The sequence below is a fragment of the Salmo salar genome, chromosome ssa01 (assembly GCF_905237065.1).
Source record: "Salmo salar chromosome ssa01, Ssal_v3.1, whole genome shotgun sequence".
NCBI classification, from domain to species: domain Eukaryota; kingdom Metazoa; phylum Chordata; class Actinopteri; order Salmoniformes; family Salmonidae; genus Salmo; species Salmo salar.
This window is the reverse complement of record NC_059442.1, coordinates 89,003,956-89,027,382: the sequence shown is the minus strand read 5'-3', so window position 1 is coordinate 89,027,382 and position 23,427 is coordinate 89,003,956. Positions and strand designations below refer to the sequence as shown.

Below are 23,427 nucleotides of genomic sequence, written 5' to 3'. Positions count from 1 at the left end.
GTAAGCAGAGGTAGGATTTGGCCCTCGTCATTAAGCTAAATGTGCATTGTGCAAAATACAATACAAATTATACCTTTTATATAGACATAATAAAATCATGTTCATTATAACTAGGCTATATCAGACATGTACAGTGCATTCAGAAAGTATTCAGACCCCTTAACTTTTTCCACATTTTGTTACGTTAAAGCATTATTCAAAAATGTATTAAATTCCCTCAAATCTACACACACACACACACACACACACACACACACACAATACCCCATAATGACAAAGCGAAAACAGGTTGGTAGAGATTTTTGCAAATGTATTAAAAATAAAAAACAGAAAAACCTTATTTACATAAGTATTCATACCCTTTGCTATGAGATTTGAAATTGAGCTCAGGTGCAACCTGTTTCCATTAAACATCCTTGAGATGTTTCTACAACTTGGAGTCATCCTGTGGTAAATTCAATTGATTAGACATGATTTGGAAAGGCACACACGTCTATATAAGGTCCCACAGTTGACAGTGCATGTCAGAGCAAAAACTAAGTCATGCGGTCGAAGGAATTGTCTGTAGAGCTCCGAGACAGGATTGTGTCGAGGCACATATTTACATTTTAGTCATTTAGCAGACGCTCTTATCCAGAGCGATTTACAGTAGTGAATGCATACATTTCATACGTTTTTTTTTTTTTTTGTACTGTACATATCTTGGGAATGGTACCAAATAAATGTCTGCAGCATTGAAGGTCCCCCACAGTGGCCTCCATTCTTAAATGGAAGAAGTTTTGAACCACAAAGACTTTTCCTTGGTCAGGGAGGTGGTGACAGCATCATGCTGTGGGGATGTTTTTCAGCGGCAGGAGACTGGGAGACTAGTCAGCATTGAGGGAATAATGAAGGGAGCCAAGAGAGAGATCCTTGATGAAACCTTCTCCAGAGTGCTCAGGACTTCAGACTGGGGCGAAGGTTCACCTTCCAACAGGACAACGACACAGCCAAGACAACGCAGGAGTGGCTTCGGAGAAAGTCTCTGAATGTCCTTGAGTGGCCCAGCCAGAGCCCGGACTTGAATCTGATCTAACGTCTCTGGAGAGACCTGAAAATAGCTGTGCAGCAATGCTCCCAATCCAACCTGACGGCGCTTGAGGGGATCTGCAGAGAAGAATGGGAGAAACTCCCCAGATACAGGTGTGCCAAGCTTGCAGCGTCATACTAAAGGCTGTAATCGCTGTCAAAGGTGCTTCAACAAAGTACTTAGTAAAGGGTCTGAATACAAAGTACTCAATAAGGGTCTGAATAGGTCGCAGTTGTAAATGAGAACGTGTTCTCAACTGGCCTACCTGGTTAAATAAAGGTGAAATAAATAAATACACATTTTAATTGGTTTCTAAAAACCCCGGAAATATCACAATCAGAAACTTTCCAGGAAATTTCTGGAAATGTTGCTTAAATTCCTCAAAACAAGTTAGCTTATAACAGTGAACCTTTTTTGTGGCATACAAATAAGGCAATACTAGGTCTTGTGGCATATTTTGGTTAAACTATCCCCAATTCAATGGAATTGCAACCCTCTGCATGCACAGTGCATTCTTCCATCACATGTACAGCTGATTCTCAAGATCTTGCACACTAATGAGATGCTATTGAGCCCACACTACTACACTGTCTGAGCCAAGGACTACATGCTTTCTGGTAAGTTTTGATTACAATACTGGGTGGAGTGAATATATTTTACATGACATGCATGTTTTTTTTTGTTAACTAGTGAATAGTAGCCTACAGCAAAGTGTGTTTAAATCATTTCTAACTTAACAATTTCTGCTAGTTTGTTTTTGCTACCATGTGGGTTTTAGCTTGCTTGAGCCTGCTAACTGAGGAGTGTTAATTCAACTGTTTCCATACATGTTTCATTTTAAAACCTTTATCTTACAAAGGAGTTGTTTAATCTGACTGCTTAACTATTTATCTGTACATGGAATTGTATTATTTTTTCCCCTTCTAATCATTACAGGAAAATGCCACGGGCACTATCTGATGTGTGGAGACATTTCACTGCAGCTAATGTAGAAGGAAAAGCTGTGTACATTTGCAAATACTGTGCCAAATCATATGGGAAAAATGCAACAAAGATGCAGAACCATCTGGCCAAGTGCATAAAGCTCCCTCAGCTCTCACAACAAGCAACCTCTGACAAAAGTCCCTCTAATTCTATTTGAGGTGAAAATAATGAATCAAACACTATCGATAGCAACAGCTCATGGTCCTCCAGGAATCCGTTTTTTTTTTACTCAATGGAGGAACACGTTGTCAGTGAAATACTGATGAATGTCTTGCTCGAGCTGTGTATTCAACTAGTTCACCTCTGATGCTCACAGGCAATGTGTCTTGGAATTTGCTAATCTTGGTGTTCTCTGGCAAATGCCAAACGTCCTGCACGGTGTTGGGCTGTAAGCACAACCCCCACCTGTGGACGTCAGGCCCTCATACCACCCTCATGGAGTCTGTTTCTGACCGTTTGAGCAGACACATGCACATTTGTGGCCTGCTGGAGGTCATTTTGCAGGGCTCTGGCAGTGCTTCTCCTGCTCCTCCTTGCACAAAGGCGGAGGTAGCGGTCCTGCTGCTGGGTTGTTGCCCTCCTACGGCCTCCTCCACGTCTCCTGATGTACTGGCCTGTCTCCTGGTAGCGCCTCCATGCTCTGGACACTACGCTGACAGACACAGCAAACCTTCTTGCCACAGCTCGCATTGATGTGCCATCCTGGATGAGCTGCACTACCTGAGCCACTTGTGTGGGTTGTAGACTCCGTCTCATGCTACCACTAGAGTGAAAGTGACCAAAACATCAGCCAGGAAGCATAGGAACTGAGAAGTGGTCTGTGGTCCCCACCTGCAGAACCACTCCTTTATTGGGGGTGTCTTGCTAATTGCCTATAATTTCCACCTGTTGTCTATTCCATTTGCACAACAGCATGTGAAATTTATTGTCAATCAGTGTTGCTTCCTAAGTGGACAGTTTGATTTCACAGAAGTGTGATTGACTTGGAGTTACATTGTGTTGTTTAAGTGTTCCCTTTATTTTTTTTGAGCTGTGTATTAATTTGCATATATTTCTGTTAATTCCCACAAAGTTTCCACCTCTGAAAATTCCCCAAAATGTGCAAACCTATTTGGGTAATGTGTGTAGATTGAGGGGAAAAAACGATTTAATTAATTTTAGAATAAGGCTGTAACGTAACAAAATGTGGAAAAAGTCAAGGGGTCTGAATACTTTCCGAATGCACTGTATACAGCACAGCTGGATAGACAGACAGGCACGCCTGCTGTCTCCTGCAGATGCACGTCAGAGCCACGGACTCCACAGATATACCCCTGGAAGGCAAGGCCCCCCACGGCCCTTAATTGTAATGAAAGGTGGTTCTGTTGTTATGCAGCACTTTGGAGCGCAACAATATTATCTCTGCAGTGGGTCTAGCCTGACGATTCCTCTTACCCTGTTATCAAATTAGTCAGCTGGCTGTCAAACACTCACCAAGCTATAGCCCCTCACTAAAACTGCATTCACCACCAGCATCTGTTTCCAACTAACGCCTTTCAGGCATACCTTTCAGGCATACCTTTCAGGCATACCTTTCAGGCATACTTATCCTCCTCTTTAAAACCACACAGGAAAGGATGGGGTTTTGGGCCTTTTTTCTTACACTGACAAATGGGAGGTAAGTTTTCCTTAAGGCCCGACAAACCTCTGCTGTGCTAAGCCAGCCTCAGCTCTATTTGAGTAGATAAAACTCATTAATTTTCCAAGATCTACCATTGTGTGAAAAATGGCTTAGAGGCAAACACTTCATTCATAGATTTTTGATAAAACATTGCACAGAGACGGTAGCGGGAGTTTACAAAGTCCGCCGGTATCAAGAGACGGCTCATTCTTCTGCATCTCATAGAACATTCTGTAACGATTCCAAACCCTCTAACGTTCTCAAGAGTGCATAAATTAAATCAGAAGAATCTGTGGGGAACAAAAATCTATTTATCATTATATAACAGTCATATTCCATTCCCTTTATAGACCCATGGAATATCAGAGACCTTCACACTGATCTATCAGAATGTCAATTACTGTGCATCTACATCGCTGCTTGACATTGAACTGTTATGGTCACACGGCTGCAATGAAATGTGCCGTAGCAAACCTATAGCACAGATAGAACAAAGAGACATATTTCACCGGATGTATAAATGTGAAGCATTTATACAAAATATGGTCGTGAGAGGAAGCCCAGTGGCCGGCAGTGGGAGAAGATGGAACGAGATGGATTCTGGTAGACATTCTGCTAATTTACTCATCGATTAAACATTTGATCGCAATACAGTTCTCTGTTCCCAAAACTACAATCTGTTTCGAACAGAGTGGACAAAGTTTTGTGGACTTTACCCGTTGCATTGTTCAGAAGGAGTGCAAAGGTGATTTGAGTTATTGCACACGCACACTTCACAGAGTAGCGTTCCCCAAAGGAAATATGCAAATTAATGCTAGAACGCGCCAATAGGATCTCGCTAGCTCCTGCTTGGCTCTGCCTACCTAATTGCTTGTTCGGCCCACTATGGCTCATTCGTTCCCATTTGAAACGACAGACTGTGGTCTATATTGGTTTAGTTACACAAATCTTTGACTATACTCTTCCACTCCCAGTTGTCGTTCTGAATACAAACGGCAGCATCACGTTGAGGACAGTATACAAAAAGGATCCCGTCATTGTCAAAGCATGACTGGACTGCTCTCTTCTACACAGTTTGTCTACCATACGAATACAGGTAATATCCTCATGTTTACACCTGTTAAGGCTCAGGTGTGTTTCTTTTGAACATGGTCTTACTTGGCATGGCATGAACCAGGTCCCCACACAGCACCATGAACTTGGGCCTGGGGCTCAGCTTGTTGACAGCCTCTACAGCCTGCTGGGTCAGCTGGACCTCGTCGGTCCACTCGTCCCCTCCCCCGTCACAGTCCCCCTCTCTCCAGGTCTTCATCAGACCCAGCTGGGGGTCTGCAGCCTGGATGAAGCAGAATGGGCCTCTCCATTCCTTCTGTTCATCTGGGAAGGTAGGAGGAGTTCAGGGGAGAGAGTCATGCCAGGGACATGGGATAAAATATAGAATCAATATACACTGGAAAGTATTCAGAACCCTTCACTTTTTCCAAATATTATGTTACGGCCTTATTTTAAAATGGATTCAATAGTTTTTTTCCCCTCATCAATCTACACACAAATGTGGAAAAAGTGAAGGGGTCTGAATACTTTCCGAATGCACTATACTTTATTGCAACAGGTGTCTCTATTTATGAAAGTCATACTGAAGTTAGCCCTAAAAGCAGTATTCTTACAAATTGGCCCTGGGGATGCAGGATTTTGTTCTAATCATCAAGCCCTTGACTAGTTGAATCTGGTGTGTTAGTATTGGTTCTTGATTACCGTCATTTCCGGACTATTGAGCGCACCTGAATATAAGCCGCACCCACTGAATTTAAAAATATATATATTATTTTGAACATAAATAAGCCGCACATGTATATAAGCCGCAGGTGCCTACCGGTACATTGAAACAAATGAACTTTACACAGAGTTTAACGAAACACGGCTTGTAACAAAAATAAATAGGCTTTAACGAAACACGGCTTGTAACAAAAATAAATAGGCTTTAATGAAACACGGCTTGTAACAAAACATTTTATTAGCAGTAAACAGTAGCCTACCAAGAAAGTCATTGGTCACTATCTTCCTCCTCCTGTGCACTGAAACCACTGAAGTCATCTCCTTTAAAAAAAAATTGAAAGCGGGAAAAATCCATATATTAGCCGCATCATTATTTAAGCCGCGAGGTTCAAAGCGTGGGAAAAAAGTTGCGGCTTATAATCCGGAAATTACGGTAGTTGAATCTGGTGTTGGTATTGGGTCTGGAGAAAAAGCCTGCACTGATGTAATGGTTGTTGTCAGTCCTGTTTTCCCTTCAGCAAAGAAAAAGTTTCAATATATTAACAGAACTATGGATGTTGATGCGTACATTGCAAAGTGTTGAACATAATCCGGACATTGCGTAACTGTTGCTGTAAACCTACAATAATCACTCTCCAATATTCATTAAAAAATACAAGGTAGGCAGGCTGCACCTTAAGACTTCTTAATGTGCCAGTGAGTAGCATGAAGGGAGGACCTAAGACAGATCTGACATCGCTTTTAACGGATTGCCCTTGTTGTATGCAAATGGGCAGCAGAAACAGCCATCCACTGCCCATACGATGTGTTAAGAGGAAAGACAAACAAATGCTCTCTACTGTGTTCTGCTTCACTCACTTTGTTCCAGCAGCTGAAAAAGTAGCTATACGCTTTATACACACACACACACACACACAGTACAATATACTCTCTCTCACACACACACACACACAGCGGGACTTCCTTGTTCATCAGGATCTTCAATGTTTAACATGCTCTCCATGCATTTCTCTCCCAAATGAGTTTATTTTAATTCTCTCCTCCAGAGAAGCTTGTGCAGTGAATGAAAGCCTGAGAATCCCAGTACTGGGAACAACAGTGCAAGAGCTTTTACTTTGCTCTTTGTATCTTCATTTAGAAAAGAATGGGGAACATTCCCTGCTCCTATGGTTAACATTAACATCAGATGTCTAATTTGTGTTGTGTTTAATACATCTTACTTTATGGCTATAAATGCACAATCATGACATGGGAAGTAGCAGGCTATTTGGAAGGATCAAAGGTAAAGAAAATACAATACAAACAAATTTTAACTACAATTTTCAGTCTAAGGTTATGTTCATCATCACTGAAGACAGGATGCTGCTTTGGTACATTACATAGGTTGAAAACTTTCCTGACCAGGGCTTGAACTTTTACAATTCAGCAAAATACGTATGCTGCTAAGGCTTATTCTGCAATATAACTTGCATCAGTCTTCTATATCAATCAATCAGTCAAATATATTTATAAAGCACGTTTTACATCAGGAGATGTCCCAAATTGCTTATACAGAAACCCACCCTAAAACCCTAAACTGCAAGCAATGCAGATGTAGAAGCACGGTGGCTAGGAAAAACTCCCTAGAAAGGCAGGAATTTAGGAAGAAACCTAGAGAGGAACCAGGCTCTGAGGGGTGGCCAGTCTGCTTCTGTTCTGTGTTGGGTGGAGATTATTAGAGTACATGGCCATTAAGGCCAGATTTAACATCTTGAAGAACAAACATTCAGATGACCAACAGGGTCAAATAATAATCCATACCATACCCTGAGAATATTGGTCTTAGTTCACTGATCTCTCCACCACCAAATGGATACATGTATATTCTTACTAGGTTGCACGCTAACCGTTTCCTCCCATAACTAGAAATTTAAAAAAGGTTAAGCCCCCCCCCCTTTTTTTTACCGATTTATTAGACATACATGATTTGTAAGGCTTTTACACCAGCCTAGCTTTGACTCTGAGAAAAAGCCTGGTATCTTTGTTAACACAAACTTTACAGTAGTGTATGTGTCTCAGGAGTCGCTGCTGTGTAAACTATTTTTTTTTTTTAAGAATTGAAAAAGAGTAGCCAAAGCTCCCATGAAAGCCGATAAGTACACGCAGCTTTGTGCGGCTGCGCTGAGCGAGCTTCACTTCAAACATAAATCTTAGAGATTTCTCATGTGACAGATGGTGCATTCAAACAATACTAATCATAATTCACGAATAAAGTGGAGGGCCTTTAAAAAATATATATAAAAAAATGAAATATGGAACTTTTGTTGAATTCTCATTTGAAGAGAAAAACCTATTCATTTCACCATCCGTTTGTGGTGCTGAAAACCTAAAAAAGTTTGTAGAGAGATGGGACTTGTGAGTTGCTCTCGATCCCTAAGGTATTCTGCCTCATCCCAAGGGTTCTCAGCTATAAACGCTGCTTACCGGGGGGAGACCATGTGAACTACAATCCCGAAGATATGTTTTAACATTTAGAAACGTCAATCATCGCTTGAAATACGGTTTAAAGAACGTAACTCTCATATCAGCGAGAAAGAATCTTTCAAATTCAAAAGTTACACTTACTGTAGCAGGTTTGCACAGATCGATATGGCTGTGTGCCTCTCAAGACAAGAACTACCCTTTCCGCCCAGTTACGCTTACACACAGGTGTGCGAGCACGCCAGATAGCTAATTAGCGCAGGTTTTCGCCTCTGTCTTCCATCTGTCTGTCTTCCGTAAACAAGTGCTGTAACGTGGAGACATGGCAGTGTGGGAACACTAACCCTAACTTTATCAAGGTGTCTATCAATTTAACCTTTTCTTCATTATTATTTCTCTCTGATATGAAAGATAAGGTCCTTATGCTTCCAAAACCATACAGCAAGAGACACGTTAATGTTCAGATTGCGCATCTGGGCTCTTAACAAAACACCCCGTACAGAAGACGCCTTCGTCCAAATCAAATCAAATGTTATACATGTAGGTAGAGTTATTAAAGTGACTATGCATAGATAACAGCAGAGTAGCAGCAGCGTAAAGGGGGGGGCAATGCAAATAATCTGGGTAGCCATTTGATTAGATGTTCAGGAGTCGTATGGCTTGGTGGTAGAAGCTGTTTAGAAGCCTCTTGGACCTAGACTTGGTGCTCCGGTACCGCTTGCCATGTGGTAGCAGAGAGAACAGTCTATGACAAAGGTGTCTGGAGTCTGACAATTTTTAGGGCCTTCCTCTGACACCGCCTGGTATAGATGTCCTGGATGGCAGGAAGCTGGGCCCCGGTGATGTACTGAGCCGTATGCACTACCCTCTGTAGTGCCTTGCGGTTGGAGGCTGAGCAGTTGCCATACCAGGCAGTGATGCAACCCATCAGGATGCTCTCGATGGTGCAGCTGTAGAACCTTCTGAGGATCTGAGGACCCATGCCAAATCTTTTCAGTCTCCTGAGGGGGAATAGGTTTTGTCGTGCCCTCCTCACGACAGTCATGGTGTGCTTGGACCATGTTAGTTTGTTGGTGATGTGGACGCCAAGGAACTTGAAGCTCTCAACCTGCTACACTACAGCCCCGTCTCTGAGAATAGGGGGCGTGCTCTGTTCTCCTTTTCCTGTAGTCTACAATCATCTCCTTTGTCTTGATCACGTTGAGGGAGAGGTTGTTGTCCTTGCACCAGACGGTCAGGTCTCTGACCTCCTCCCTATAGTCTGTCTCGTCATTGATCAGGCCTACTACTGTTGTGTCATCTGCAAACTTAATGGTGTTGGAGTCATTACACAATGACGTATGTGTAATGTATGGAACTGAGTGTCATGAACAAGGGCTATTAGTGTCTATGAATGGGCTAGGCTGTGAGAGGAAGAGACTCTCTGTGAATCTGATTAGTTGTTAAACAATCAAATTCCTCAGTCTGTAAGCTTGGCCAGAAATGGAGCCATTCAGCCCAGTCGGTTCACTGGTCAAAGGTCTAGAGTAGACAGTGGCTGACTTCCTATCACCAGCCAATCCTAAAATAGGCCTATAAAAAAAAAGACAGAGGTATTCATAATGTGTTTACTAAGTCTTCCATACAACATAACACATGTAATAGGCCATTGCATTTGGGCAGAGACCCGTTTTGGGGTTATGATAAGGTAAACGGCAATAATGCAACTCACATTTACAGCTAACGTTACTGTTAGGTATTTGTAAATCAATCTTCAAAATCAAGGGCTAGCTATATTTCATGAGTTGAAAGTATTACTGACTGTGAAGTGATGAAAAGGCTAGTTTATAGCTGAGCAGATTCGAACAGATGAGAAGTGTTGCTCTGGCACTCATCTCGGAAACACAGAGTAAATGGCAAAAGGCTAAACAGCAACTTTTGTAAACAACATGACACGTCTCGGGAAGGTCGTTCACGTGTAGCACAGATAGCTAGCTAGTTAGGTTACTCGATGGGTTAATTTAGCATGCATATTCGTAACTATGTATCCTTTATATTAACCAGTCAGGAATACAAAATTGTAAAACAGATGGATATTAGCCAGCCTGTACAGTTAACTAACTATAGCTAAGCAACTAACTAACATTAGCTACCTTCGGTCAGTCCAGTGAAGGTCCGCTGTTTAGCTCTAAGAAAAATATCCTCGGCTTCAGCCATGGCTTCACTTGTCCCTCACAGGTTAACGTTCGTATTCTTATGGCTTGCTGTTTACCCTATTTTGTCAATAATTAACTGACTCTTGAGATTAGTCAGTGTAGCTAGTTACGTACGGTGAATACCAAACGTAAAGCCGGAAGCCCCGCCTAGTTCTAAAATGTCTACAACAGCTGTTGCTGACGAGGGTGGCTTCCAGACAGTGTCGAGGGGATCAATAAACCCATCAACTTTGGGACACACTCGTGACTTGAATGATGCAATTCATATTAAATTATTTAACAAGCATGGCATTTACATTTTGGATTAAGCCCGTAGACTCCTCGCTCGTCTTAAATCGACTACATCAGCTATCTATTATTTGTGCCTGGCTGCATATAACTTTTGGATCGGTGCTATCCGGAATCCTTGGGACGTCCCTACCCCATTGAAGTTGAACATGGTTAGGTAAGCGTAATGTTTAGGTAAGCCCTACGACCCCCACAAGCGTATTGGGACTCGTCTGAAGTCGGTACAGACGATCTGCCGACTTCTGTCTGTAGCGTCCAAACAGTTTGGGTTTAACACTAATATGACCCCACTGTGTAAAGGTGAGACTCGCACGAACACTTACATGTTTCTTTGCTCTAGGATGCCCACAGGCCTCACAAGACTCGTCTGAAGGTCCCCCGGCAGCAGTCGAACACATTAATGGAAGTATATATGGAGACTGTTTAGTGACAAAAAAAATAATGGGTTAAATAAAAACATAACAAATATTTCCTGATCTTTCTTTTTATTATTTTTTTGGGGGGGATTATCTGTTGTCCCGTGTAGTGAATCTGTTATTCAATGCGTTTGTATGGGCTCGTAGCAGTAAGGCCAAACAAAATGTTCAATCAAATCCTTTTTTAATATATTGATTTTTGATACTTCAAGGGGTCTTAAAATTCTAAATCAAATAGCAAATGTATCCTTTGTATGACATTCTTAAAACAATTCCATATAGCTTAGTAAAACCCCTCCCCTGGCTTAGACATGGCTTAGACTGTTTTGTGCCAAAAATAAGGGGTTAAATACATGTAAAAAATGTTTCCTGATCTTACTTATATCTTTCAGACAGTGGCGACCCATCATTCAAGGCACATGGGGCAAAGCTCCACCTGTTTGAGCCCCACATTTTTAGCAAAACATTTAAATAATTATATATTTTTTGGAGCTTGTCTGTTTTGCATGTTATTTTGGCATTAATATGTGTCACATATCAGTTTTCAAACAAGGTAATATATATATATAATGTATTTAATAAAGCCACAAACAAACATGGTCTGTTTTTTGTTTTCTTGAGTAAGGCAGCTCCAAAAGGCAGGTGTTTCGGTCTAGCTCAGTGCTTTCTGTGGTGCTGTGGTAAGCCAGCAGAAAATACGGAGCATTGCGCCGTGATTGTCTCAGTGTTCTGTCACTCATGGGGACACTACGTTACTGCCTAGTCTAAGTGTAGAGCTAAAAAAAATCAAGCCCCTTGGGTGCTGACATAGAGTTACATTAGAAGTGCCCATCCAAGAAGTTTCAAGGTCATTGGACACATCAAATCACATTATATATACAGTAGCTTTGTTTGGACTGATCATGTCAACATCATACTTTCAAAATCTTAGCTAGCAGTCATCATCATGAATCAAGTCGACAATCTAGTGTCAAATCCTATATAATCCTTGTCATATGAAGAGAAATAATTAAGAGAAATTATAGATAAAACGTATCGGTGCTCATTCACTATTGGACATAAACATTACACAACAAGTTGGAAATCGCAAATTCAACATTGAGTGGTTTGGAAGTAATCAGTGGCTAACTGCAAGCATTGCAAATCAATCATTAGCCTGCTATTCAGTGGAATGGCTGTGTGGTCCCAAGTCTAAGATTAAGGGTCTATATTCCTAGTTTAAAATTATAAACATTCAACATTGACCATGCTGTCAATGAAGCATGATTTGTGCCGCGCTCAAAACAACTGTTAAGTCAGAACTGCAAAATCTGACTTTAGTGAGTTCAAGACAACTGGGATCTCGGGAAAAAATGAGCTACGACTGGGAAAATATGTTTTGAACTTTCATCCAACTCTGAATTGTACATTTCCTCCAGGTTCCCAGTTGTCTTGAAATCACTATAAATCCAGAGAATCTCATTTTGACGAAGTTTGATGACAAAATTTGCCCATGAAGGACTCCCGCGCCACCTTTCTGTGAGCACAGCACAACAAGGTGAGTCCAAAAATGTCTTGTATGCTGTTGCATAAATGATGTAACATGCCAGGGAGATATGTATACTGTAGCTAAGAAAGTGTATGTACTAAGTGTATGTTGTGCAGTAAACTGTTAGTAGCCCATGTGTCTCACCCTAATAATTTGGTCTATTTTCATCTCTTAATTTCACCTACTCTTCTGACTTGATGGTGCACATGTAGCCTATAACCTGTTTTTGAGAAATGTTATCATTAAATATTGTAAAAGCTTTCATTGTCTGCTTATATGCCTCCTTTATTTATCCTACGGTTCTGAGTTGGTGTACAGGGAGAACACTGTAAGAACGGCCCCTGTTCTGAATTCTGTCATTGTACATTTCAAAAGTGCTGAACAAATAGTTATATTGACTATGCCCGTCCTAGCTCGCTCATTAATGTCTTAATCGAAATGACAGATTGCCTCTTATCCACTTGTCGTCCCCGTATGGCATAGTTTGTCAATTGTCAGTAGAAACCACATTTGTTTAAGCAAGTCAGCCATATCAGCTATGTTTTTTAAAAGGCAGTAAATGAGGCTGAATGAATTGTTTCGCTGCCAGACAAGGCTCTGCTGAAAGCCAGGTGTAGCAGTGGTAAGGTGTTGGGACTGCTGTTGAGACAGCTTTATGTAGGCCCTAACTGTTTGTGGACACCGTTTGTCACCATTATAGTGCAATGAATGTATTGTTTAGTGTTGTGTTGTGTAGTGGCTTTGCTGGCATGCATCCCAAACATTTATTTTTTCCCCCCACCAAGATTTACATGCTAAAATCACCACTGCTCTCAGATATAGGACAGACATTTCAGAACTAACTTCCTTTAGATGTTTTTAGTTGTTCCATGTCATTCACGTGTTATTCAATGCGTTTGTGTGAGCTAATAACGGTAAACCCCAAAATATGTTTTCATAAAAAAAAATATTTTTAATACTTTAAAACCTGTTAGGGCTAGGGGGCAGTATTGACACGGCTGGATAAAAAAACATACCCGATTTAATCTGGTTACCACTCCTACCCAGTAACTAGAATATGCATATACTTATTACATATGGATAGAAAACACCCTAAATTTTCTAAAACTGTTTGAATGGTGTCTGTGAGTATAACAGAACTCATTTGGCAGGCAAAACCCTGAGACATTTTCTGACAGGAAGTGGATACCTGATGTGTTGTATTACCTTTAAACCTATCCCATTGAAAAACACAGGGGCTGAGGAATATTTTGGCACTTCCTATTGCTTCCACTAGATGTCACCAGCCTTTACAAAGTGTTTTGAGTCTTCTGGAGGGAGATCTGACCGAACAAGAGCCATGGAACGATGATGGCCCATTAGACACCTGGCGCGAGTTCATGTTGGGTACCCTCGTTCCAATACGTTATAAAAGAGTATGCATTCGTCCACCTTGAATATTATTCATGTTCTGGTTAAAAAAGGCCCTAATGATTTATGCTATACAACGTTTGACATGTTTGAACGAACGTAAATATATTTTTTCCCCTCGTTCATGACGAGAAGTCCGGCTGGCTTAGATCATGTGCTAACAAGACGGAGATTTTTGGACATAAATGATGAGCTTTTTTGAACAAAACTACATTCGTTATGGACCTGTGATACATGGAAGTGACATCTGATGAAGAGAATCAAAGGTAATGGATTATTTACATAGTATTTTCGATTTTAGATCTCCCCAACATGACGTCTAGTCTGTATCGCAACGCGTATTTTTCTGGGCGCAGTGCTCAGATTATTGCAAAGTGTGATTTCCCAGTAAGGTTATTTTTAAATCTGGCAAGTTGATTGCGTTCAAGAGATGTAAATCTATAATTCTTTAAATGACAATATAATATTTTACCAATGTTTTCTAATTTTAATTATTTAATTTGTGACGCTGACTTGACTGCCGGTTATTGGAGGGAAACGATTTCCTCAACATCAATGCCATAGTAAAACGCTGTTTTTGGATATAAATATGAACTTGATAGAACTAAAAATGCATGCATTGTCTAACATAATGTCCTAGGAGTGTCATCTGATGGAGATTGTAAAAGGTTAGTGCATCATTTTAGCTGGTTTTATGGTTTTGGTGACCCTGTCTTTGAATTGACAAAACATTACACACAACTCTTGTAAATGTACTGTCCTAACATACTCTAAATTTATGCTTTCGCCGTAAAACCTTTTTGAAATCGTAAAACGTGGTTAGATTAAGGAGATGTTTATCTTTCAAAGGGTGTAAAATAGTTGTATGTTTGAAAAATTTGAATTTTGACATTTATTTGGATTCAAATTTGCCGCTCTTGAAATGCACCTGCTGTTGATGGAGTGCACCACGGGTGGCACGCTAGCGTCCCACCTAGCCCATAGAGGTTTTAAGGGGTCTTAAAACGTTAAATAAAATAGCAAAATGATCCTTGATATGACCTTCTATGGGTTAAGGCTAAGGTTAGGGTAGGGATGTCCCACGACACCAGATAGGACTGACCATCATTTTTGTTTAGCAGCAGTAGCTACATCTGCGGTTGTATCTTGACTTTCTCCGCAAATATCCCAATGGCAATCACCACGAGAGCATGTATGAAGGTCTTTATTAGAATTCTAAACTAGCTCTTGCACACGCTATTTCTGTCTCCCCCACCTTTGTCGGTTTCTCCCATCGACGTATTTAGCCTGGTTTAGTGTTGGGGAGTTGGCTATCAGGTCCATGGACAGTGCGACTTGTTGAGCAAAATAATTTCAGCACCATGGACAGCTCGACCAGTAAGACGCACATTTGCCCTAATATAGACCTATCCATGGTTCTGCACAGTATTTTTTTTAAGATGAGGTGGGCTTTAATCAGGTGAAAGACATTGCGTGGAATGTGATAGCCTATGGTAAATATGAATTACATATAATATAAGGGAATGAATTCCTAAAGGAAAAAGACTACATCGGCAGAACTTTTTTCAGGCATAGAAAATAGCATTTAGTGATGAATATAAAAACGTATCTGGGTATGATGAGACTGTGCTTGGAACGACACCATTGTATGTGTGGACCATTATTCAGTCCAGTGAATAGAAGTATATACCCTACTTAATTTCATTAGCCTACCCATTTTTTCCTTGTGTAGCCTATGCTACTCATGCTGGCAAAACAACCCCCCTATAAGCTCTCTCTAATCTCATTTGGAAGTTACCATAACGGGAATGTCTGCATCCGTTACCATATTTTGTCCGTGCACAAATTATGAGAATTGCTCGGCAGCACAACTCGACCCATATTTCCTAATGTGCGTTTTGGGCTGTCACAGATTCACAGTCATGTTTAACAATACATTAATCTCTCTCTCTTCGTCGGAATGCCTCCTCCTCCCCTGCTCTCCTACTCTCTTTGCGCACCATGCTCTCTCCTATCTCAGGTCTGATTTGCTCACTCGCGCTCAAATAGCTTGTGCAGTTATATCTCCACCGACTCCCATGCGTGCGACCGCGCTGATGGGTTTGAAAATTGAAGTAGCCTAGTTTTGATAACGTCATGGAAATAATTTTCTAAGAACACCTGTAGAGAGATTGTGCGCCGAGGAACAATTCTGAGGAGGACAATATCCATATACATTCAACGTTTTATTTTGAAAAAACGCATGGTAGTGTTCTCTAAATTGGATATATGTTTCTGGACTTTTATAATACCAAGACTGTGCGCTCTTCTTCTTCGAGTCTCTTCTTACATGCGCTAGAGAAGCTGAAAGGAAGGGGGGAAGGACAGCACAATGAGGGGCAAATACTTTATGCTGGGTTACTTGTTGGTCAAAGTTATGGCGCTGGTCTGCAAGGCGGACGGAGAACCAGGACAACTGGAGGGCTTTGTCATGATGACGACGTGCAACGGATCCAGGGAGGACGAGGGTGCAGGCTTCTCGGAGCCCCCGCACACGGAGGACAGGTGCCGGGGGTACTACGATGTGATGGGCCAGTGGGACCCGCCGTTCGTTTGTAAAACGGGCGATTATCTTTACTGCTGCGGCACCTGTGGCTTTCGGTTCTGCTGCTCCTACAAGACCTCGCGGTTGGATCAGAGCACCTGTAAAAACTACGACACTCCGGTGTGGATGATGACAGGTCAAACCCCGTTTAAGAAAAACGACCTTCGGCACGACCCCACCAAAGATAAAACTAATTTAATCGTGTATATCATCTGTGGAGTAGTGGCTATCATGGCACTTGTTGGGATATTCACCAAACTCGGCCTGGAAAAGGCGCACCGACCCCAGAGAGAGAATATGACTAGGTGGGTTTCTGGGGTTCTGCTACTGTTGAGCGCGCCGCGATCTTCTTTGTTGTGCATGTTTTCAAGGAGCTTGCTTAGTGCTCACATGTAGGCTAGAGCGCGCGCCACAATAATATTTGACTCTTGGGTTCTAGCCTCACGCTTGCCAGGTTTATATTGGCAAACTACGATAGGCTAACTCATTCTAATAGCGTTGTCGCTGAAATAAGAAAGCGAGGATATAATCTAAACTTGTTTTTTGTTAACATTATAATACAAATCAACCAATCAATGACTTTTACGCGCACAATACACGCTTCTTCAATGAATAGAAAGTAGCTGTCATCGACAGTTTATTAATTGGACTAGATTGCATAATGTCATCACCTGTGTGGGCTGCTTGCCTGATTCATTCGCAGAGAGCGCGGGGGCGTGTGTCTCTTGCAGTGGATGGCCACATGCTCTCCGCTCCGCAACATGCGCATGCTAGTCCTTTATTTGGAGATCTTTCTCTAATAATGCATCAATAGGTCCTATTCGTCTTCTTTATGAAAATGTCTTATTTATTCACTGAATGTTATATTTTTCTAATTAATGTGAAACCCGCTCACTCAATCAAACAGTCAAATTAACAAATTCATATGAAAATGTTGCTTTATATGGAAGCAGAGATGCAATATTTGATATTATGTGATCATCTAGAACTAGCTGCCCTGTGCACACAACTGTGCAGCGTTGGCATGACATCAAGCATTATGCACAGTTCTTCATAAGACATATTTCTTTGTCTGTCTGGCTATTTCTTACATCTGGATAAATGGCAATCTCTCTCTTTTTCTATCTTTCTCACACAGGGCTGTCCAGAGTGTGTTACAGGTCGGTTGTCCAGGTGAGCAGTTCCAGGGGGAGGACACCCTCGGCATGCACGCACAGAACTATGACACAAGGGCCAACAACCTCCGTAAGTTTCACACTTTCGGCCCCTATAGGCAGAGGTTTTTGGTGGTATGGTTGTGGACTGAAGGGTTGGCCATGGAGGCCCCAAACAGACAATAGCAAACATAATGTGGGCAGGTTGCCTGGATGCATATTGTACACAGACTCTCAATTAAGCATTTGGTCTCTGTAAGGGTATAGGTTGTAGCCCTTGTATCAAAGCCAGGTTAATTCGTTTCAAATGTGGCATTCATTGTAATATCTTAGATGTATTCATGTGGAGGGAAACAAACTGCTTTCTGCTTTGTAAATCCAGTGGTAATTCACTTTTATTTTTGTCCCACGCCTACATGATTCAAGATGTGTAAAAAGGAGGGGAGAGAGAGAGAAATAAATAAAGAGAGAGAAGGGGAGAAGGAACAACAGCAGTGTGAATGACAAATATTTCTGTTGCGTCCCGTGGGCTGCAACCACAGTTATGGGCTTTGTATTTTAACACAGATCAACCAACTCAGAAACACAGAAGAGTCTTAATCTGAAGTATTTAATACACATCTCATGCTGTTGTACTACTGATTCTGATTCCAGTATCACCCCCGTTTGTGACTGGATGTGTTTCGACCTAAAAACTGAAAAATGATCCCAACACAAAGCAAGTGGCACATCTAAGCCCCCTCCTACTTGAAAGGATGTATTTTAAGACATACTGACTGAGACCATGAGTGTAGCTGACAGTGCTGTTGTCAGTGGAATTTGTTCTATTTTCTTGATTCTATCAAACACAATCAGACTGACACACCTTATCATCCGGTGTGACGGCACTGGGCTCCTAACAGCTCCCCTTCTAATCACTTTAAAGTAGGGCCCTTTGTCTCTAATGTCTTCTGGGGTGCTAGTTTCTGCTGTCATCGATTTATATCTATAAATAACTGCCACTGATGCTTCGAAGAGGCAGATGTACCAGGTCTACCTGGCAATGAAAGTTTCAGCCTCAAGGGATCTTTCCTGGTTAAAAAAAGGATGTACACTGAGTGTACAAAACATTAGGAACACCTGCTCTTTCCATGACAGACTGACCAGGTGAATCAATGTGAAAGCTATAATCAATTATTGATGTAATTTGTTAAATCCACTTCAATCAGTGAAGATGAAGGGGAGGAGACAGGTTAAAGAAGGATTTTTAAGCCTTGAGACATGGATTGTGTGTGTGTGCCATTTTAGAGGGTGAATGGGCAAGACAAAGATTGAAGTGACTTTGAACAGGGTATGGTAGTAGGTGCCAGGCGCACCAGTTTGTGTTAAGAACTGCAACGCTGTTGAGGTTTTCACTCTCAACAGTTTCCCGGATATATCAAGAATGGTCCACCACTCAAAGGACATCCAGCCAACTTGACCCAACTGTGGGAAGTATTGGAGTCAACATGGGCCAGCATCCCTGTGGAACACATTCGACAAAATGTAGAGTCCATGACCCGACCAATTGAAGCTGTTCTGTGGGCAAAAGAGAGGGGGGTGGGGGTGTGCTCAACTCAATACCTGGGAGGCCTGGCTGGGGAAATAGTGATTATTAGCGATGTGGAACCCTGCTCCCTGAACCCTTTAGTCTTAGGGCTTGTGGGTAACCATGTGGAACGTTATTAACCCCTGTGATCTGATTAGATCCCCAGAGATGCTCCATATTGGTTTAGAGGTCTCTACCAGCCATGAGACGGATTTATCATAGAAAGAGGTATGGATGGAGGGATGATGGGGTGGGGGGTAAAAGTGGTGCGGTTCATGTGGAGTGTGGATGTATTACAGTATTTGCCTTGAAGATAAATTAAAGGGAGAAGCTAAATCTTGTGAGATGCCGACTGAGGTGAAACACACTACTGTTCACAGTTCGGCTGTGTACGTCTCTTGTTGATCACATTCTATTTTTAGAGCAGACCATCTATTGATTATAGCTTATGGCCAGATTACCCTGTTACTGGCAACATCAATAGATCCCATCTTAGGTGTCCTCACCCAGCTTTGGAGAAAAATGCCCAGGGCAGTTTGTATGGCTGATACTCATAACAATCCCTGTTTCTGCAGGGCAATGGTGGATAACAGTTTGGGATTAGCTACTTTCTCCCCTAATAATTTTCTCCAAGCACCTCTTAGTATAAGTTTAAGACAAGACTAGAACAAGAGTTTTGATCCTAACATCACTTTGTTTTGACAGCATGTGGGATGTTTTAATGTGTAAAAACCCTTTACCATGTATCGCACATGTGAGACGTCTCACACAACACATCAACAAGTAGCTAATACGTCAGAGCTCAGATCTAATTATGTTAGACCCCATGAAGACTGGGGCCCCTGCTACAGTTTAGCCCTGAACAAAGCAGCCCTCCTCTCCCCTGCTGGGCTGGTGATCACAATTGAATGTAATCTCAAAACTGAATACTTTTTTAGAATTCTTAAAGAACTCAAAATCCTGTGTCTCCGAGCCTTCAGCATCAAAGACAGAGTGAGAGATGAAAATAAAGTGGGAGAGAGACACAGAGAAGGGGAGAGGGAGGGAGAGACAGAAAGAGGGAGAGAGAGAGAGAGGGAGAGAGAGCGAAAGGGAAATAGGACGACATGTCGAGACTGCACTGATCCTCTCTGACAATGTCAACAGTTAAATATCTTTTGAGTGACAAAAGTTGACATACTGCAGGCAGAATTTAACCTCGTTTACATCTGTGAAGGGCAATGTGTCATACAAACTATATGAAACCAGTGCTGCTTCTGGTAGCATTGCAAAGAAAAGGTTTTTTGTTTTGTCACATTGTCAATCAACCTGAACTCATGAGGTGGGACATTGAGAGAAACAGAGGATAGAAATGTATTATTGAGAGCCCCAGAAAGAGAACAGGGTAGGCTTTCCATCCATTGGCTGACTGAGATGGTGATCTGTATTCACAACTCATGTTCACAAAGATAATTACCTGCCTATAATCTTCCGCTATACATCTCCAGATATGCATTAGGCACTTATTATATTTAATAGGTAATTGCTTGGAGACCACACAGCATGAAGAAAGGCTCTGTCTGCAAAACAATCTCCACTCTAGAATTACTCTAACCTCATCTACTGTTTATTAATTATGCCAAAATGGATCACCTGCAGTTGTGTGTGTGTGTCGTGTTTGCGTATGTGTGTGGTGTATGTGTGTAAGTGGGGGTGCGAGTGTGTCTAAAATGTAACGCTACTGCTGGGTTTATCAAATCAGAGTTTTGCTGAGAGGTACAACTTCACCCTGACCTCTAAGTCACCCGTCACCGAAGACTCTTGTGTCAGTTCTTATCCGCAACTCTTCCATCCTGACCCCTTCACAGACAGGCATCCAGGAAGCGGCCACAGACAGGCATCCAGGAAGCGGCCACAGACAGGCATCCAGGAAGCGGCCACAGACAGGCATCCAGGAACCAGCCACAGAGAGGCACAAAGCAAATGAAAAGAAAGAACATTGTTATTTTCTAATCAAGGTGCAGGAACAGGAGCAAGCTAAGGATAAAACAAATATTCAGCGACTCTAGGGAGGACAATAAGAGTTCACATCAAAATAATTCCTTATTGTAGGCAAAAAACATAACAATCAATAAAAAATATAATTATAAGATTAACTTCCATTGTCCTCCTAAGAGTTTCAAAGTGTTTTTTTAATCCATTGGCCTCCTAAGAGTTTCATAATGTTTTTGAATCTACAGACCGACCCAGGCCCAGACGCGCTCCTCCTGGGCCTCGTTCCTGTGCCCTTGCTCAGGCTAATTACCCTAATGTGGGTCCTCTCAGCAGCACCGGAGATCCATTAGGCCTTGTTCATTAGGGCTGTGGGCCTCCCAGCCTTGTCAGATGGATCTGATTGACTAGACACAGTAATCAGCTCAGTCAGACACACGGGGAGGCTGGGACTTACTGCTCCTTGGAAGAAATAGAAGTCAAGTAGAAAACCGAGAAAACGGAAGTGACAAAGTTGAGTAAGGGAAGTAGAATAGTCAAACGCTGTTGAATTGCTTTCAGAGATCTATCTAAGGATGTTTATCATGAAGGTCCCATGTATGTCCTGATTGTCCTCCATCTGACTGATTACTGGACTTGGCCTTAACGTATGACTCGGTTCATATGTATAATTGTCCATCTTGTTGTCATGGTGTAATAATAAAATAAGCTGTAAGGAGTCTATATCTTAGTAGGGTGTAATCAGTGGACTGCCCTCTCTCCTTGCACCACCCTGGGGAATATTAATTGGTTAATTTACAGCCAGAGACTCAAATCAAATGTTTTACAGGTAATTACTTGTGTGTGTGGAGTGGGTCGAACTGAGGGCAAGTGAATAGCCTATCATGTCTTCAATGTAGCAAGTCATCAGACATTTATACGCTATATATATTGATCACACGCACTGGAATATGTTCCGGTCAGCCTCAGAGATCAACATCAACCTATACGCTAACTCAGTGAGTGCGTTTATAAAGAAGTGCATTGGAGATGTTGTACCCACTGTGACTATTAAAACCTACCCTAACCAGAAACTGTGGATGGATGGCAGCATTTGTGCAGAACTGAGAGCGTGAACCACCACATTTAACCATGGAAATAGATCTGGGAATATGGCTGAATATAAACAGTGTAGTTATTCCCTCCGCAAGGCAATCAAACAAGCGAAATGCTGGTACAGTGACAAGGTGGAGTCGCAATTCAACGGCTCAGACACAAGACGTATGTGGCAGGGTCTACAGGAATTCACAGACTACAAAAAGAAAACCAGCCACGTCACGGACACCGACGTCACGCTTCCAGAGAAACTAAACACCTTCTTTGCCCGCTTTAAGGATAATACAGTACCACTTTCGCGGCCCGCTAACAAGGACTGCCCCCCCCCCCCCCCCTTCTCCGTGGCTGACATGAGTAAAACATTTTAAATGTTTTAACCCTCACAAGGCTGCTGGCCCAGACGGCATCACTAGCCATGTCCTCAGAGCATGCGCAGACCAGCTGGCTGGTGTGTTTATGGACATATTTAAACAATCCCTATCCCAGTCTGTTGTCCTCACATGCTTCAAGATGGCTACCATTGTTCCTGTACCCAAGACGGAAAAGATAACTGAATAAATGACTATTGCCCCGTAGCACTCACTTCTGTCATCATGAAGTGCTTTGAGAGACTAGTCAAGGATCATATTACCTCCACCTTACCGGCCACCCTAGACCCACTTTAGTTTGCATACCGCCCTAATAGGTCCACAGACGACGCAATCGCCATCACACTGCACACTGCCCTAACCCATCTGGACAAGAGGAATACCTATGTAAGCATGCTATTCATCGACTACAGCTCAGCATTCAACAGCATAGTACCCTCTAAGCTCATCATCAAGCTGAAGGCCCTGGGCCTCAACCCCGCCCTGTGCAATTGGGTCCTGGACTTTCTGACTGGCCGCCCCCAGGTGGTGAGGGATAGGAAACATCATCTCCACTTCGCTGACCCATAAGGGTGCGTGCTCAGCCCCCTCCTTTACTCCCTGTTCACCCACGACTGCGTGGCCATGCACGCCTCCAACTCAATCATCAAGTTTGCAGACGACACTACAGTAGTGGGCTTGATTTCCAACAACGACGAGACAGCCTACAGGGAGGAGGTGAGGGCACTCGGAGTGCGGTGTCAGGAAATCAACGTCAACAAAACAAAGGAGAGGATCATGGACTTTAGGAAACAGCAGAGGAAGAACCCCCCCACCCCCCCATCCACATCGACGGGACGGTAGTGGAGAAAGTGGAACGTTTTTTTTTTAAGTTCCTCGGCGTGCACATCACTGACAAACTG

At 42.3% G+C, this 23,427-nt stretch overlaps 2 protein-coding genes across 7 annotated transcripts in view; one reads left to right on the top strand and one right to left on the bottom strand.

The window, feature by feature from the left end:
• Positions 1–10,360, bottom strand: part of LOC106609556 (serine/threonine-protein phosphatase CPPED1) — a 34,420-nt gene extending 24,060 nt beyond the window's left edge. For 4 of the 6 annotated variants that reach the window (XM_014208505.2, XM_014208495.2, XM_045724067.1 and 1 more), the window contains exons 1-2: positions 10,082–10,286; positions 4,872–5,090 (exon numbers count right to left, since the gene is read on the bottom strand). In XM_014208505.2, coding sequence (XP_014063980.1) covers positions 4,872–5,090; positions 10,082–10,145 — 283 coding nt within the window. In that variant the 5' untranslated portion in view covers positions 10,146–10,286. Of the gene's footprint in view, positions 1–4,871; positions 5,091–5,749; positions 5,823–10,081 lie in introns of those variants that run through there. The other 2 variants (XM_014208487.2, XM_045724065.1) reach the window with 2 other exon arrangements.
• Positions 10,361–15,839: 5,479 nt separating this feature from the next.
• The window catches only part of LOC106609275 (protein shisa-9B), a 63,837-nt gene continuing 56,249 nt past the window's right edge, over positions 15,840–23,427 (top strand). The window contains exons 1-2 of the mRNA XM_014207903.2: positions 15,840–16,675; positions 17,509–17,615. Of these exons, the coding sequence (XP_014063378.1) occupies positions 16,158–16,675; positions 17,509–17,615 (625 nt within the window). The 5' untranslated portion in view covers positions 15,840–16,157. The remainder of the gene's footprint in view (positions 16,676–17,508; positions 17,616–23,427) is intronic.